The sequence below is a fragment of the Macrotis lagotis genome, chromosome 1 (genome assembly GCF_037893015.1).
Source record: "Macrotis lagotis isolate mMagLag1 chromosome 1, bilby.v1.9.chrom.fasta, whole genome shotgun sequence".
Taxonomy (NCBI): Eukaryota; Metazoa; Chordata; class Mammalia; order Peramelemorphia; family Peramelidae; genus Macrotis; species Macrotis lagotis.
The window spans coordinates 221,357,139-221,372,875 of NC_133658.1; the positions used below are offsets into that span (position 1 = coordinate 221,357,139).

At 35.1% G+C, this 15,737-nt stretch overlaps 1 protein-coding gene across 6 annotated transcripts in view; it reads left to right on the forward strand.

Annotated features, from left to right (window-relative positions):
- Positions 1-15,737, forward strand: part of BIRC6 (baculoviral IAP repeat containing 6) — a 309,262-nt gene that overhangs the window by 236,396 nt on the left and 57,129 nt on the right. For 5 of the 6 annotated variants that reach the window (XM_074209682.1, XM_074209678.1, XM_074209679.1 and 2 more), the window contains 2 exons: positions 6,468-6,613; positions 7,488-7,598. In XM_074209682.1, the coding sequence (XP_074065783.1) occupies positions 6,468-6,613; positions 7,488-7,598 (257 nt within the window). Of the gene's footprint in view, positions 1-346; positions 520-6,467; positions 6,614-7,487; positions 7,599-15,737 lie in introns of those variants that run through there. The other variant, XR_012473425.1, reaches the window with a different exon arrangement.

Below are 15,737 nucleotides of genomic sequence, written 5' to 3' on the forward strand. Positions count from 1 at the left end.
TCCACCCCAGGAGAATGGATATTTTTAGTATATTAACTTCAAGAAGAATTTTTAAATGTTGAGGTGTTCTTATATGTCTTCCCAGTTTTAACCTAATGATATAGCAAGAGCTACTATTGATAATCCAAAGACTTGTAAATACTTGTTTTAAATGGCAAAACCAGTTCATTCAGTTGAACTTTATTTTTTCTTTTAAGAAAATATTTGCCCATTTTGCTCATATCCTAGTTCAGGTTATTTATTTTGCTTACTTTGTTAGCTGGTTAGCGGAATTCACAACATAGTGGAAATGTTTGCAGATGTTTTGTGCAATAGCGACTTCAGTTGCTTCCTCGTATTTCTTCAGGGCAGTGATCACAACCAGATTCAACGTATGCACAAAGCAGCGGATACCATGGTAGCGGCCGTCGCTGATTGCTTTTACCATGTTGGATCCATTGTCTGTCACAAAGATCTACTTCCAGCTAGGTGCCTTGAACCCAAATAGCTTTTCACACAGACTTCAGGATATGAGCCAAGGTATGGCCTTTTTTCATGAGCTGGGCCTACATATGGGTTGACAGTGACTTAGATACTTATATCTATCTATCTATCTATCTATCTATCTATTTATATTTATGACACTACTGAATATAACAGTAATGTCAGTGACCAGTTGCTGTCAGCAATATACAGATAGTATATGTTCTTCATGTATTTGAAGTGCTCTTACCATCTGAAGTTTAATCTTCTTTCTTTTCTGTATACATCATAAGAAGTGGTCAAGTGAAAATTGTTCTTAATTGGATTTCTAGTAAAGGACTCTTATGAAATACCAGTTTTATGACTCTGCCATACTTTTTTAATATGAGATCATTGTATAATCATATGAGTGTAAATTATGTGTGTATATATATATATATATATATATATATATATATATAGTCTAAAAATATTGATATAAAACTGTTACCTTTCTAGACCAGATTCTTGGTTTCATTCAGGAACAGGAAATTCTAAGGCCCTCAAAAAAGGAACTAGGATTAAGTTTAGTTAATTTCTTATGAATATTTTTTAAAAGAGTCAATATGATGATGCTATTATGCTAATGTTGTTGATCACCAGATTTCCTCTGGAACCAAAAAGAGATCTTATTGTTTAAGAGAAAAACACCCTAGGTGTTGAAAGTAGTGCTTTATGTTAGTGTACCTCCTTCTGCCTCATAAGAAATTTTTCTTTGAAGTGGCTCTATTTCAATGAATCCATTTGATTAATAATTTCCATAAATCTTCTGATTCTGTATAATACTGTTACTAGCATTCTAACATTTTTGCTTCCTTTCTCCTTAACAACGTTTTGATTTGATTCTTGCTAGCTAGTACCCTGCTGTTTATAAACAACTTTTACATCCTCTCTAACAATTGGGTAATATCACAGAGCTTTCTAAACATAATGAGATGCATAGTTCTTGTTGGAGTTGTCTGGTGAGGTTGATGTGATTTAACAAGATCCTTGTATTTATTAGATGAGAAACAATCCCTGGAAGGATCATGTGTTCTTAAGCAATTAGCATTATACAGCTACTATGCTAGACACTAAGATTAAAAGGAATGAAATAGCCCCTATCGTGTATGTGCTTAAAATTTTCTCCTTCATATAGAACTTGAATCTTATCATACCATAAGCATTCAGTAAGTGCTAACTATGTGCTAGTCAAACTGTGCATATAGAAAACTTAGACAATGTATAGCTTTTAAATTTATAAAAGTTACTAATAAAAATAGTCCTAAAATACAACACTGCATGATGAATCTATCATGAGTTATAATTGAGTAGTGACGAAGGGGGAAAATAATTATGCTCATAATGAAAGTCAGAAATGACCTCCTGAAGGAAATAGTATTTGAAGAGGGCTTTAAAGAACAGGAAGAAATTCAACAGTTAAAAAGTAGACAGGCAAAGAATATTCTTAGGCAAAAGTGTGTGGATGGAGAAAATTTTATCCTTTCTGTTCAAAGAATAATCCAGTTTATTGAGATATTAAGTGTACTATGGCATTCAGTGTGAGACTATATGAGAGAGTTAGAGACAGCTTATGAAGGATCCTAAATGCATATAGGAATTTAGACTTTATTCAGAAGATAGGAAACTTCTGGTGGGTTTTGTTTGTTTTGTTTTTTTAAATGAAGTTACACAAAGAGAAAGAAAGATTTGGGAAGAGGTATGAAGAAGGATAAGTTAGAAACAAAAAGGAAAGGAATTTATCTAAGAAGACCTAACGAATCTATATTTCAGGTTGTTGTTAATGAAGGATGGGATTAGGGTTAGTAAAAAATACAGCTTGAAGGACAAATATGAGATGTTACAAATTTTAGCATTTGGTAACTGAATATTATGAGCAAGGACAGCTGAAAATAATCCCATGATTATGAACATATAAATACTATATTTAGAATTTTGTAGCACTTTAAGATTTGTGACTCGTTTATTTTATTTGATTCTCATTATGTTATACTTTCATGGGTTTATTATGCTTCAGTCATTGTTTCATTTTCTCCAGTGAAGAAACTAAGACTGAAAGAGGTTAGTTTAACTTAGTTAAGTTAGGGTCATACACTTGTCACTGGACTTAAATAAGACTTTAGAGGAGAGTGAGGCTAACCACTTTTTAAACTCTGTCTCACTTTATTCTGGTTCATGTGCAAGACAATCCATAGCCAGTGATACCATCTTCTGTACAAAATACCAACAGGTTAAGTCTAGAGTCATACAACTATTCAATGTTTTAGCTGATATTTTGACTTTATTCTCCAAACTTGTGAATATAGCACTCAGTCCACTAACCATACTACTTTCTCTGCTTTAAAAAATGAGTGTTAGAAGCAGTGTAGGTCAAGAAGGATAAAGACTGAAAGCAGTAATTCACTCATCATTTCTCAAGACTTGCTGTGTATATTTATTGTGACCAGGATATAAAGAAAAAGAAACCAGCCCTTGCCTCCAAGGAGTTTATACTATTGGGTAGAGGTGGACACATGATACACAGAATATACACATAGACAATGTAAATACAATACAATTTTAAGTGATGGGAGTGTAGATTAGTGAGGAAAGTTTGATGGTGCTGAGGTCTCATTGAAGAAATACACCTGAGGTGAGCATTAAAGAAACGAAAAGCTTGTCCTTGGGAATGAAGGATGACTTTTACGCAAATAAGATGGTTTGGAACAGTATCTGTAAAAAGACTGAAATGGTATTTAGGCAAAAAAAAAACACCCTTAAAAAAAGGTATTTATAAGTCAAGTTCTCATAGTGTCTAGCAGATGAATTTGGTTTTTATTCTAGATGCAAGAATACTTTTTGAGCAACAAGTAACATTGTTTATGCCTTAGAAAGATTGACAGCTTTGTGGAGGCGGGATTAAAGAAGGAGGAAATTAGGATGCATAGAGATAAATTAGTCAATTGCCATTTAAAGAGAGGTGTCTTGGGTCTGAACTAGGCTATTTGTATGGAAAGAAGGGAATAAATGTAAACAATTGTGTGGAAGTAGATTTGATACAAATTTTGTATGTTAATTTAATAATATAGGAGTGAAGTGAGAAAAAAATGAGGTTGTAAATCTAAAATAAGTAGAAGAATGATAGTGTCCTGGATAGTGACAGGAAAGTTTTGAGGAACAGTGGGTTTAGTGGGAAAGAAAGTGAATTCCACTTAAATATACGTGGAGATATCTAGCAGTCAGTTGACAGTTTGTGACTGTATCCACCTTAGAATTTTTGAAGATGGAGCATTAAGTAAGACAGCAGATTTGAGTTAATCTCCACAAAAATGACAGTCGAATCTGTGGACTTGATGAGATCACTTGGAAAAATGTCCAAGAAGAAGGTTAAAGATGCCAGGAATAGAGGTGATCATACAGCAAAGGAGATTGAGAAGGAACTGAGTAAGGGACTGAGAAGAAGAAATCCATAGTAGCCAGGGGAATAGGAAGAAAAGGTGAGGCCAAAAAGAAAGTTTGGAGTATAGAAACTATTGTGGAGAGTTATATAATCAGTAAATTAACAATGAAGACATTATATGTTATAATAGTGAGGGTTCAATTAAGATTAGATAACATGAACTTATGGAGAATCTAGTTAACAGGGTCATTTAACTTATTAAGCTGTGTTCTTAGAAATGAGAGGGAGGAATAAAAAAGATACTTGGTGGTGTTTCATTCTTATAAACATGGGAAAAGACTAAGCTTACTTTACAAACCTGGCCTGAGATTTATAGTTGTGTAATCCTGGACAAATCACTTATTGCCTCTCATCCAGTGCTCTTGATTCATATCTCCAGTGTTGTTGATTCTTATCTGGCCACTGGACTTAGATGTCTCTGAAGGAGAAAGTGAGACTGGTAACTAAGCACAACACCCTCTCACTCAAATCCAATTCATGTGCATGATGTTGTCTTCTTCAAAAATGAAGGACAAATATCAAGCTTATTTTACAGTAAACTGAGATCATAAAAATTTTGACTAGATCATGATGTCACATGATGACAGAATTGGAACCTGAACTCAAGGTTTTGACCCCAGACTTAGTTCTTCAATGCTGCTTTTCCATGCCCTAGATGATCCAGGCTTGAGGATTAGCATTGCATTGATGATAGGATAAGGGGGCAGTGATTCAGGTATGTAGGATGGATTGAACTCATCAAGACTATAAAGAAAGTTAAGCTAAAGCAGACTTAATTGAGTAGATGAGCAAGTATTGGTGGGGTCAATGGTATCCCAGTGAGGATGAAAATAAAATTAATCTAAAAGTCAGGACTAAAAAGGTCATTTACATTTCAGTATTTCAGATAATATTCAATTCTGGTAAAATTTTAGCTTTTACTACTACTTTAGGTATCTAAGGTGAAGATGTAGGAAATAAATAGCATGTAGATCAGAGGAGCATTTTACCTTTATTTATTAGAATAACAAGAACATCTTAAACTACCAATCCCACTGAAAACTTCACATTCATTCAGTTTCAAGTATATTATATGCAGTTTTTTATTTGGATCTTGTTCTCCTTGAATTCCATTCATCTCTTTTTCTACTATGAAGACTCAACCTAGTTAAGTTTCAGGTGCCTATAGCTATTTGAATCCTTTCAGCAGAGTCTGTTTTTTTCCTATAAAATTGATTTTATTAACATTAAATTGATTTTTTTGGAATTTAATTGTTTTTGAACTTGAATTTTAAAGTGATTATTTTGATTTGGTTAACTGTTTTGTTTCCTGGCTTCATCTTGACCAAAAAGTCATAATCATGTTAGGTTATTTGAATTAATTGAATGTAAACAAATATTCTAAGGAAAAATATATTAACCTTGAAAAATAAACTGTAGCTTTGTTTATGAATTTATATTTTGGGGATAATTTTCATAAGTTAGGTTCATGGATCAACATATATAAATAGTCATTTGTAATTTTGAATATCTTATTTTAATAGATGATAATAAAAACAAATTCAGAAAACAATGGAATAGAATATTAACTTCACTTGAAGCAATGTGAATGATTGCTACAGTTCAATTATAAATTAGCACAACACATACTTTTCATAGATTCCTTTATACAGATATACACTATAAAAAGATACTGAAGACTTTTATTTAATGTACGTTAGCACTGTTACTTGTAGTGAAATTTTTTTAATGTTTTAAACTACATTATTGCTTATCTATGGTGATAAATTTTGATTTTCTTGATAGAAATATTCTTGGGGAAAAATCACATACTATGCTTCCTTGTTTATTTAATGAAATTTCTTAAGTACATCTTCTGTTTTGTTTACTGCTTCAGTGTTCCTGACACGGTCACAAGTGTTTTTTCATAAAAATCTTTTAGTTATAACAAGATTCCCTAAAATGAAACTGAAAAATTTTCTTATACAAATGCATGTATGTGACTATATTTAAATTTTATTTGTGTTGAAAATGAACTAAACCATTGAACTTATACTTAGTCCTTCTAAACTGCTTGAACTTAGATATTAGACTAAGGTATTATATCACTGATATGGTTGTAGTAGTACTATTAGAAAATGGTTATGTTTTGGATTTTGTTTTGCTGTTGGTTGGTTTTGTAACCATGTTTATAGGTTCGAAAATCTTTCTTCTTTGCATCTAATGTTGCAAAACTAAGAGTAATTGGGGAGGAACCATCATGACATCTATTTGCGTAATTTTAAGATGACATATAAAAACATTGCCTTTTGCCAGTGTTTTTAATTTTAGAAAAATTTATAATTTTTTTATTAACCTAAACTTAATAATTTTATATTACTGCTGTAAACTTAAAAGGCAACAACTTTCTTCTTAAAATGTCTCTGATTTTATATTAGGTAAAATGCAAAATTCATTTTTATTTTAATACTAAAGTAGTCTTGCTGTTATTTCTACATTTAAGCTCTATAATCATAATTCTCTTCATATGTCCTTTTAAAATATACAGATCTAAAAAGGATAAGGCTAAAACAGGAGTAAAGCCAGATGCATCTGATCAAGAACCTGAAGGACTTACTCTTTTGGTACCAGATATTCAAAGAACTGCTGAGATAGTTTATGCAGCTACCACAAGTTTACGACAAGCAAATCAAGGTAAGATAATCCATTTGCATAATGACTTTCTATTATTTTATTAACTGCTTGATTTTTAAACATGTTCATTTACTGAAAAACTAACTTGTTCCTAAGCTAGTTTCTCTTTTCTTTTTAATTTCTAATGCAAAAGATATTAGTCAACATAACTCACATAAACAACTCTTTAGTTTCCCTAGTACTTTTTTTTAGAAAAAAAATTAATATTTTATGCTCCTGCCAATTACATGTAAAGATGATAGGTTTCAATATTCATTTTTGTAAAATTATGAATTCCAGCTTTTTCTCCTCCATTCATTTCTCTCCCTATCCAGACAGTCAGGCAGAGTCACACACACACACACACACACACACACACACACAGACACACACAGACACAGAAACAGACACAGAGACAATATAACCAGTTTCTTAATTATGCAAGGTAGATAGTATTTTATTTCAGTATCATATGATACTCTCCGAAAATTAAGTGAGTGAAAATCATATACTAAAAAACTGGTCATCTTTCCTGCAGGAATCCTTGAAGTTACAATTAATGGAGAAAGATACTAGATTGGAATTTTAATGTACTTTTTTTATGTTAGCTCTGGAAAAGTTTGACTTTGTGATTTTTCTGATGATTCATTTAAAAAAATCAATAAAAACTTATATTTAATATTTAGTATGTAGTCTTATTGTTAAAGTCATTAAAGTAGAAAGGAATGAATGCTTTGCCAAGAATTATCAGTGTTATGAAATATAAAAAATATAGCAAGTAAATAATGGATGTTTATTAGTTCAAATTTCATTGAATTTCAAAGTCTTTCCAGTTGTAATGATTTTACCAAAGTATATAATCAGATATCCTTTTTCTTAAAATATTAAATAACAGAAAAAAAACTGGCTGAATATTCCAAGAAGGCTGCTGTGAAGCCAAAACCGTTATCAGTTTTAAGATCACTTGAAGAAAAGTATGTAGCTGTCATGAAAAAGTTACAGTTTGGTAAGTTAAAATATTAACATTTATTTTTAAAATTATTGATTATAAAACTGGTTGAAAAATCTATTAAATTTTTAGGATTTTGGTTACATTCTATATGAAACATAGATATATATATATATGTATATGTATATGTACAATATGTATATATCATACTATAAAATTACTTACATGTGTTATGATAGTAGTATCCTTTTTTGTAGATAAGGAACACAAGAGCCCAGTCTACATGATATATTTATGGAGAAGAGAGGCATCTATTTAGAAGCGACATTCCAGCATTTCATTTTTGAAATAATTCATGATTATATTTGCCAAAAACTCATTCTCTTTATGAATAAATACTTTGATTTGGCAGTACCTCTGATAACCAATTAATAGTCATAGGAATTATATTGTAGTTGCAATTTTAGTTTACTTTTTTCAAAGTAGACCGTAACATCTAGAAGATTCAAATTGTAAACATAAATAGAAGATTGGGAGGAAACCAGCTTTAAAAGAACAGATCTGTGAAGCAAGTCTTTTAGATATCTGGTGCTTTAAAATTTGAGAAAGGGATAGAGAATTTTTGAAAACAAGAATTCAGCAAAACTGACCCAAATAAGGGAGGCTAGGTGGCACAGTGGATAAAGCACCAGCCCTGGAGTCAGGAGTACCTGGGTTCAAATCCGGTCTCAGACACTTAATAATTACCTAGCTGTGTGGCCTTGGGCAAGCCACTTAACCCCATTTGCCTTGCTAAAAAAAGAAAAATAAAAAAAAAAACTGCCCCAAATAACCAGGAAAGGAATGAGTTGTTTTCTTCCTTCCTTGAACTTTAATTTTTTGGTTTGAAGGGGCTAGCTAGGTGATCCAGTGGATAGAGTCAGGAGGACCTGATTTTATCTCTATCCTCAGACACTTAGTAATTATCTACCAATATGACCTTGGGGAAGTCAGCCATCCCCATTGTCTTAGAAAAAACAAAAAAAAAAAGATTTATTTGTTTTGGTTAAAAATTCTTATGGGAGGGGCAGCTAGGTTGTGCAGTGGATAGAGCACCGGCCTTGGAGTCAGGAGGATCTGAGTTCATATCCAGCTTCAGACACTTAATAGTTGCCTAGCTTTGTGACCCTGGGCAAGTCACTTAACTCCATGACCTTAAATAAATAAAAACAAAATTTAAAAAATAGAATTCTTATGGGAGATATCTCTCGGAAATGCATTTCCCTACATATTTTGTTCATATTTAATTGACCATTCAGTAAGATTATAGAGCACTGATTTAGGTAGTACAGAGATGGAACATTTAGTCATGGCTTTGCAAAGAAATCAAAGAGGGTTTATATATAGTACTTAGTGTGTACTAGCGATTGGATTGAATTCGTTACAATTATTACCTCCTCTGTAAGAGGAGGTAGGGGTAACTCCTATCAAGATCCTCAATCTATAGGTAAAGAAAGTGAGGCAAATAGAAGCTTAAGGGAGTCACAGATTAGATTTGAACTCAGGACATCCTATTCTAGGTCCAGCACTCTGCATTACACCACTGAGCTGTCAAAGTTTCTGAAAGTCCTAAGTAAAGAGAGTTCAAAAAGTATAACTGTCAGCAGCAAAACATTTGACAGTATCACTGTACTATACTTTATTCAAACCACAACAAGAATACTGTTTTCAATCTGCAGAATATCATTTAGGAAGAATAGTCACATTCTGAATTGTTTCTAGAGAAGGGCAAGCCTGATACTTCCAGAGAAAAATAAGGGCATCAAATCCATGCTATATAAGGAGTGATTAAATGATGTACTGTGGAGGGACATGAAAATTGCATTCTCATATTTGAAGGGCTGCCAAGTCTCATTCTGCCCCTCATCCAGATGGCTTAGACCAGGGGGTACTGAATAGAAGTGTCCAGTAGACTGCCCATTAAATCTTGTCTCCAATTCACAATCTTCTTTGCTACAAATCCACAGAGTATTCCTGGTATGGGGATGGTCTTTGACCTTTTTCTTCACTAAATCACCTTCTACTTCCCTGGATGATATCCTAGATGCTGACTTGACTACCTCTCCTGATTCCTGTCCAATGTAATACTGTCATTAGCTGTCATCAACTTCTTTTATTTTTATTAAAGATTTTATTTATTTTGAGTTTTACAATTATTCCCCTAATCTTATTTCTCTCCCCCACCCCCACAGAAGGCAGTTTGTCAGTCTTTGCATTGTTTCCATGGTAAACATTGATCCAAATTGAGTGTGATGAGAGAGGAATGATATCCTTAAGGTAGAAACATAAAGTAAACGAGATAGCAAGATCAGACAATAAGATATGAGGGTTTTTTCCTTCTAAATTTAGGGTAATAGTCCTTATTTCCATGGTATGCATTGATATCAACTAAGTTGACTGTGATGAGAGAAAAATCATTTCCTTAAGGAAGAAATTCTTTCTCTGGATAAAGATGATATTCTCCATTGCAGACAGCCCCAAATTATCCTTGATTGTTGCACTGATGGAATGAGCGAGTCCATCAAAGTTGATCATCGCCCCCATGTTGCTGTTAGGGTATACAGTTTTTTTCTGGTTCTGCTCATCTCACTCAGCATCCGTTCATTCAAATCCCTCCAGGCTTCCCTGAATTCCCATCCCTCCTGGTTTCTAATAGAACAATAATGTTCCATTACATATTCCACAGTTTGCTAAGCCATTCCCCAATTGAAGGACATTTACTTGATTTACATTCTTTGCCAACACAAATAGGGCTGCTATGAATATTTTTGTACAAATGATGTTTTTACCCTTTTTCATCATCTCTTCAGGGTATAGACTGAGGAGTGGTATGCTGGATCAAAGTGTATGCAAATTTTTTATACAGTAATAAAATATTCTTGTTTAAGAGTAAACAAAATACCCCCTTCCCCAAAAAAATATCGACTCGCTTTAACGATAAAGTAAAGGGGAGAGAAAAAAATTAAAATTAAAAAAATAATAGTAATAATTATAGGTATGGCCAGGTGTCGTAATGGACAGAACACCAGCCCTTGAGCCTGGAGCACCTGAGCCCATATATGGCCCCATACACTCAACAATCACCCAGCCATGTGACATGCAAGCCACCCCAACCCCACTGCCCTGCAAAAAACAAAAAGAAAAAAGAAAAAAAGAAGACCCAAAATAAAATAAAATAGTAATAATAATAGGGGTGGCTGGGTGGCGGACAGAGCATTGGCCCTTGAGCCAAGAACACCCAGGTCCAAATCTAGCCTCAGACACCCAACGATCACCCTTCTATGCGGCCCCAGGCAGGCCACCCAGCGCAATTTGCCCTGCACCCCCCCCCAAAATAATAATAATAAATGTGCTTCGGTCTTTTTTCCAACACCAACAACTGTCGCAGGTAGATCACATTCTTTATGATAAGTCCATGGCAAAACTTACTTCCATATTTTTCCACCATTGCCATTGCTGATCTCAACTCCCTCCTTTCGTATTTCTCCACTACCATGTACTATATTTTCCCTCTCCTTTCACTCTGACTCTGCTGTAGGGTAGCTGAGTGACACAGCAGACAGATCCTTGGTCCTGGGGCCAAGAGGCCCCAAGCTCCCCTACCACCCCTTAGGCCCAGCATCCACCTGGCCCTATGGTCCTGGACAGGCCATCCAATCCCAGCCTTGCAAGAAGTAAAAAAGAAAATGTTATATCTGACCATTCTCCCCCACGGCCCACCCTCTCCTCCATTACTCACATCCCCCCCTTCCCCTGTCCCCCCCCTTCTTACTCCAGATGTCTATACCCCATTGAGTATATATATGCTATTTCCTTTCCTAGCCACCTCTGATGAGAGCAAAGATTCCCTCATTCCCCTTTGTCTTCCCTCCCTTTCCTTATCATCGCAATAGCTCATTGTAATAAAGAAAAATCTCATATGAAATATCTTGGCCTACTCCCCCTCTCCTTTTTTCTTTCTCCAATTACATTTCCCCTTTTTTCTATTGACTCCATTTTTACACCATATTTTTTCTTCAAATTCAGCTTCCTCCTGTGCTTCAACTATAAAAGCTCCTTCTACCTGCTCTATTAACTGAGAAGGTTCATGAGTATTATCAGTGTCATTTTTCTATGCAGGAATACATGTAGTTCATCATCATTAAGTCCCTCATATTTTCCCCCTCTCCTCCAATCTCTGTGCTTCACCTGAGTCTTGTATTTGAAGACCAAACATGCTGTTCAGCTCTGGCTATTCCAACAGGAACATTTGAAATTCCCTTGGTTCATTGAAAGTCCATCTTTTTCCCCTGGAAGAGGACATTCAACCTTGCTGGGTAATTGATTCTCGCTTGCATTCTAAGCTCTTTTGCCTTCTGGCATATTATATTCCAAGCCCTATGAGCTTCCAGTGTAGGTGCTGCTAAGTCCTGTGTGATCCTGACTGCAGCTCCATGATATTTGAATTGTGTCCTTCTGGCTGCTTGAAATATTTTCTCTTAGACTTGGGAGTTCTGGAACTTGGCTATAATATTCCTAGGGGTTGGTTTTTTGGGATCTCTTTCTCGGGGGGATTGGTGGATTCTCTCCATTTCTATTTTGCCCTCTGCTTCTAGAATATCAGGGCAATTTTCCTGTAGTAATTCTTTGAAAATGATGTCAAGGCTCTTTTCCTGATCATGACTTTCAGGTATTTCCAATAATTTTTAAATTATCTTTCCTAAATCTGTTTTCCATATCTTTTTTTTTTAGGTATTTTTTTGGCAAGGCAAATGGGGTTAAGTGGCTTGCCCAAGGCCACGCAGCTAGGTAATTATTAAGTGTCTGAGACCGCATTTGAACCCAGGTACTCCTGACTCCAGGGCTGGTGCTTTATCCACTACGCCACCTAGCTGCCCCTCAGTTGTTTCTTCAATGAGATGTTTCACATTTTCTTCTGATATTTCATTTTTTTGGTCTTGAATTAATGAGGCCTGATTTCTTGTAAATTCATCAGTCCCCTTGAATTCTATTCTTTGTCTGAAGGATTTGTTTTCCTCAGAGAGTTTTCTTATCTCTTTTTCCATCTGGCCAGTTTTGCTTTTTAAAGCATTCTTCTCCTCCATAACTTTTTGAACTGTTTTATCCATTTCACTTAAGCTGGTTTTTAGCGTGCTATTTTCTTCAGCATTTGTTTGGATTTCCTTGACTAGGCTGCTGGCTTCATTTTCATGTTTTTCCTGCATTTCTCTCATTTCTTTTCCCAATTTTTCTTCTAACTCCCTCACTTGATTTTCAAGTCTTTTTTGAGCTCTGTCATAGCCTGATCCCAATTTCTGTTTTTTTTCTTGGAGTCTTTAGATGTAGGAGCTTGGGTCTCCTCATCTTCAGACTGAGTACATTGATCCTTCTTGGGATCATAGATAATGTATTTCTCAATGGTATTCCTCTTTTTTCTCTGCTTGCTCATTTTCCCAGCCTTAGCCTGTTTTTGGGGTGCTTCCTAAGCTTTTAGGACACTCCCACAAGGATCTCAGTGTGTGAGGCTCTGTCCTACTTCCTGGAGGTCTGTGAATGACCATATGTGTCCCGCTCTGCTATGGGGCCGAGGTTGGGGGGTGCCTGCTGTTCTATGGGGGGGCCCGAGACTGCGATCAGGTTCTGAATGTGTTCAAAGCCCCAGAGTCCTGTACCCGGGGCAGAGCTTGGTAGCCTCTGTTCACTCCCCTCCTTAGGTTCAATTGGATCATGCCCTGGGGGCTCCTGCTTACTGGCTCACCTGCTTATGTTTCCTGGATCTGGAATGCAGTGGCCATGCTGCTGGTTGTGTGCCCTGAGGGCTGGGCTTCATGTGCTCCATGTGGAAGAGGTGCCCCCCCAACTGTTTCCCCAATTTGTGCCCAGGGCATAGGTCAGCCACCGTTCCCAGCGCCCTGCAGCTGCCTCTGGGAGGCTGAAGTTCTTTCACTCTGGAAGGCCACCCCCTCCAACCCCGGGGAGCAGAGCCTTTCTGCTCTTTTCCAGGTTATCTTGAGTAGGAGCACTGCCTCACTGGGTCCCTCTGTGTGTTCTGTCTCTCGAAAATTTAGTTTAAGTCCTTAGTTTCAAAGATTTATGAGAGGGCGCCTAAGACATGATTTGCTCTTGTTGCCATCTTGGCTCTGCCCTGTCATCAACTTCTTCCACAATCCTTAACTTGCTCTGGCTTGGCAGAGATTAATACTCAATTTCATATTTCTAGAGAGTCATTATATACTTTTATTATTTTATATACATTATATTATTAAAACTTATCTGTCTCCCAGGATTCAGAGATTCCTCATTTGTTCTCCTACTTTCTAGGTGTCATTATTTTATAAATTATTTCAATGCTTTATGACTTCCTAGAGTAAATCTTTGTTTCTTGTACTCCTACTTGAGCAAAAAAATTTTTCTCAAAATGCTACTGAAATATAACCTAATTCAAAATAGAATTATAGAAGCTATAAAATGTCGGGTGTCTACCAAGATGTATCCAGAATCTATAATAATACAACTATAAAACACTCTGAAAAAATAAAAATGAACTTAAATATGTGAAGAAACATTGCTGATGGATTGGCTTAAGCAAATAAAATAAAAAAAATGCCAGTACTTTTTAAGTGCTTTAACCTTTTCATCTACGAAAGGAATTTTTTTATAGAGTTAGATAAAATAATATTAAAAATTTTGGGGTGAGCAGCTAGGTGGCGTAGTGGATAAAGCACCGGTCTTGGAGTCAGAAGTACCTGGGTTAAAATCTGATCTCAGGCACTTAATAATTTACCTAGCTGTGTGGCCTTGGGCAAGCTACTTTTAAACCCCATTTGCCTTGCAAAAACTATATATATATATATATATATATATATATATATATATATATATATATATATATGTATATGTATATGTATATTTGGAAAACAGAAAGTCACTATCTTTACAATCAAAATGAATAAAGGAAATGTGGACCTCAACATCAGACCTCAGGCTATGTACAAAACTATTTATTAAAACATTTGGGTATTGTAAAAAAAAGATATCAGTGGAAGAAACTGGAATTAGTACATAATGCAGGAGAAAACAAATACAGTAGCAGTGTTTGATTAACCCAAATACCAAAAATGTATTAAACTGTCATCTGTAGTAAAAGAAAAAATGTAGAATGTTCTTAATCAAGGATTTTGTGCAACCTTTCCTGATACAAACCAGAATACCATAAACTACTTGTTTTTAACTCTCCTAATGCTATAGGTAATTCTGTTATCTTTCTATTGTAATCTTGGCTTTATATTCAAATGTGTATATATTCACATATGCATATTTCCTCTATGACTCTTTCTGGTACTTTTCCCCTTTTTTTTCTTTTACAAGGCAAACGGGGTTAAGTGACTTTCCCAAGGCCAAACAGCTAGGTAATTATTAAGTGTCCAAGGTCAGATTTGAACTCTGGTACTCCTGACTCCAGGTCCGGTGCTCTGTCCAGTGTATGACCTAGCCACCCCTTTTCCATTACTTTTCCAACATACCGTTATGCAACATAAGGGAGAACAAAGGGAATAGTCTGAAAAGCTTTTCCTGCCTGCTGAGTAGCTATTCCAAAATGTTGCTTTGCTATTAAAACCAAAGATGCCAGTTACCTCCAGAGGTTATACCAGGGACTAAATTGTTTTTACTTTGATTTTTTTAAGGGTTTTTTCATTATTATTTATAGTAAATTCTGTATTTTATAAAGGTTTTCATAATTTTCAAATATTTGTTAAAATGATTTTTACCATAAGTGCCTAGTAGCTGTGTTTCTTTGGGTTCAAATTTTTTAGAGGTATCTTCATGTCAGTTTAGCCATTATTGTTATTATTATTATTATTTTTTTGTGTGAAGTAGTGGGATTAAGTGACTTACCCAAGGTAATAATTGCCAGGCAATTATTAAGTGTCTTAGGTTGGATTTGAACTCAGTTCCTTCTGACTCCAGGTTGAGTGCTCTATCCCTTGCCCCACTTAGCTGCCTCCATTATTTGTAATTGTTTAAATTTCTTTCTGACTTCCTATCTCTTCCCTGTGATACAGTGGAAAGATCAGTGGATTTCAAATACAGAATCTTCCATTTAGCTCTCTAATATTGGATATTTTTCGAATACCTAAATTTCAGTTGCATGATATCCACCTGAATGACCATTGGGCA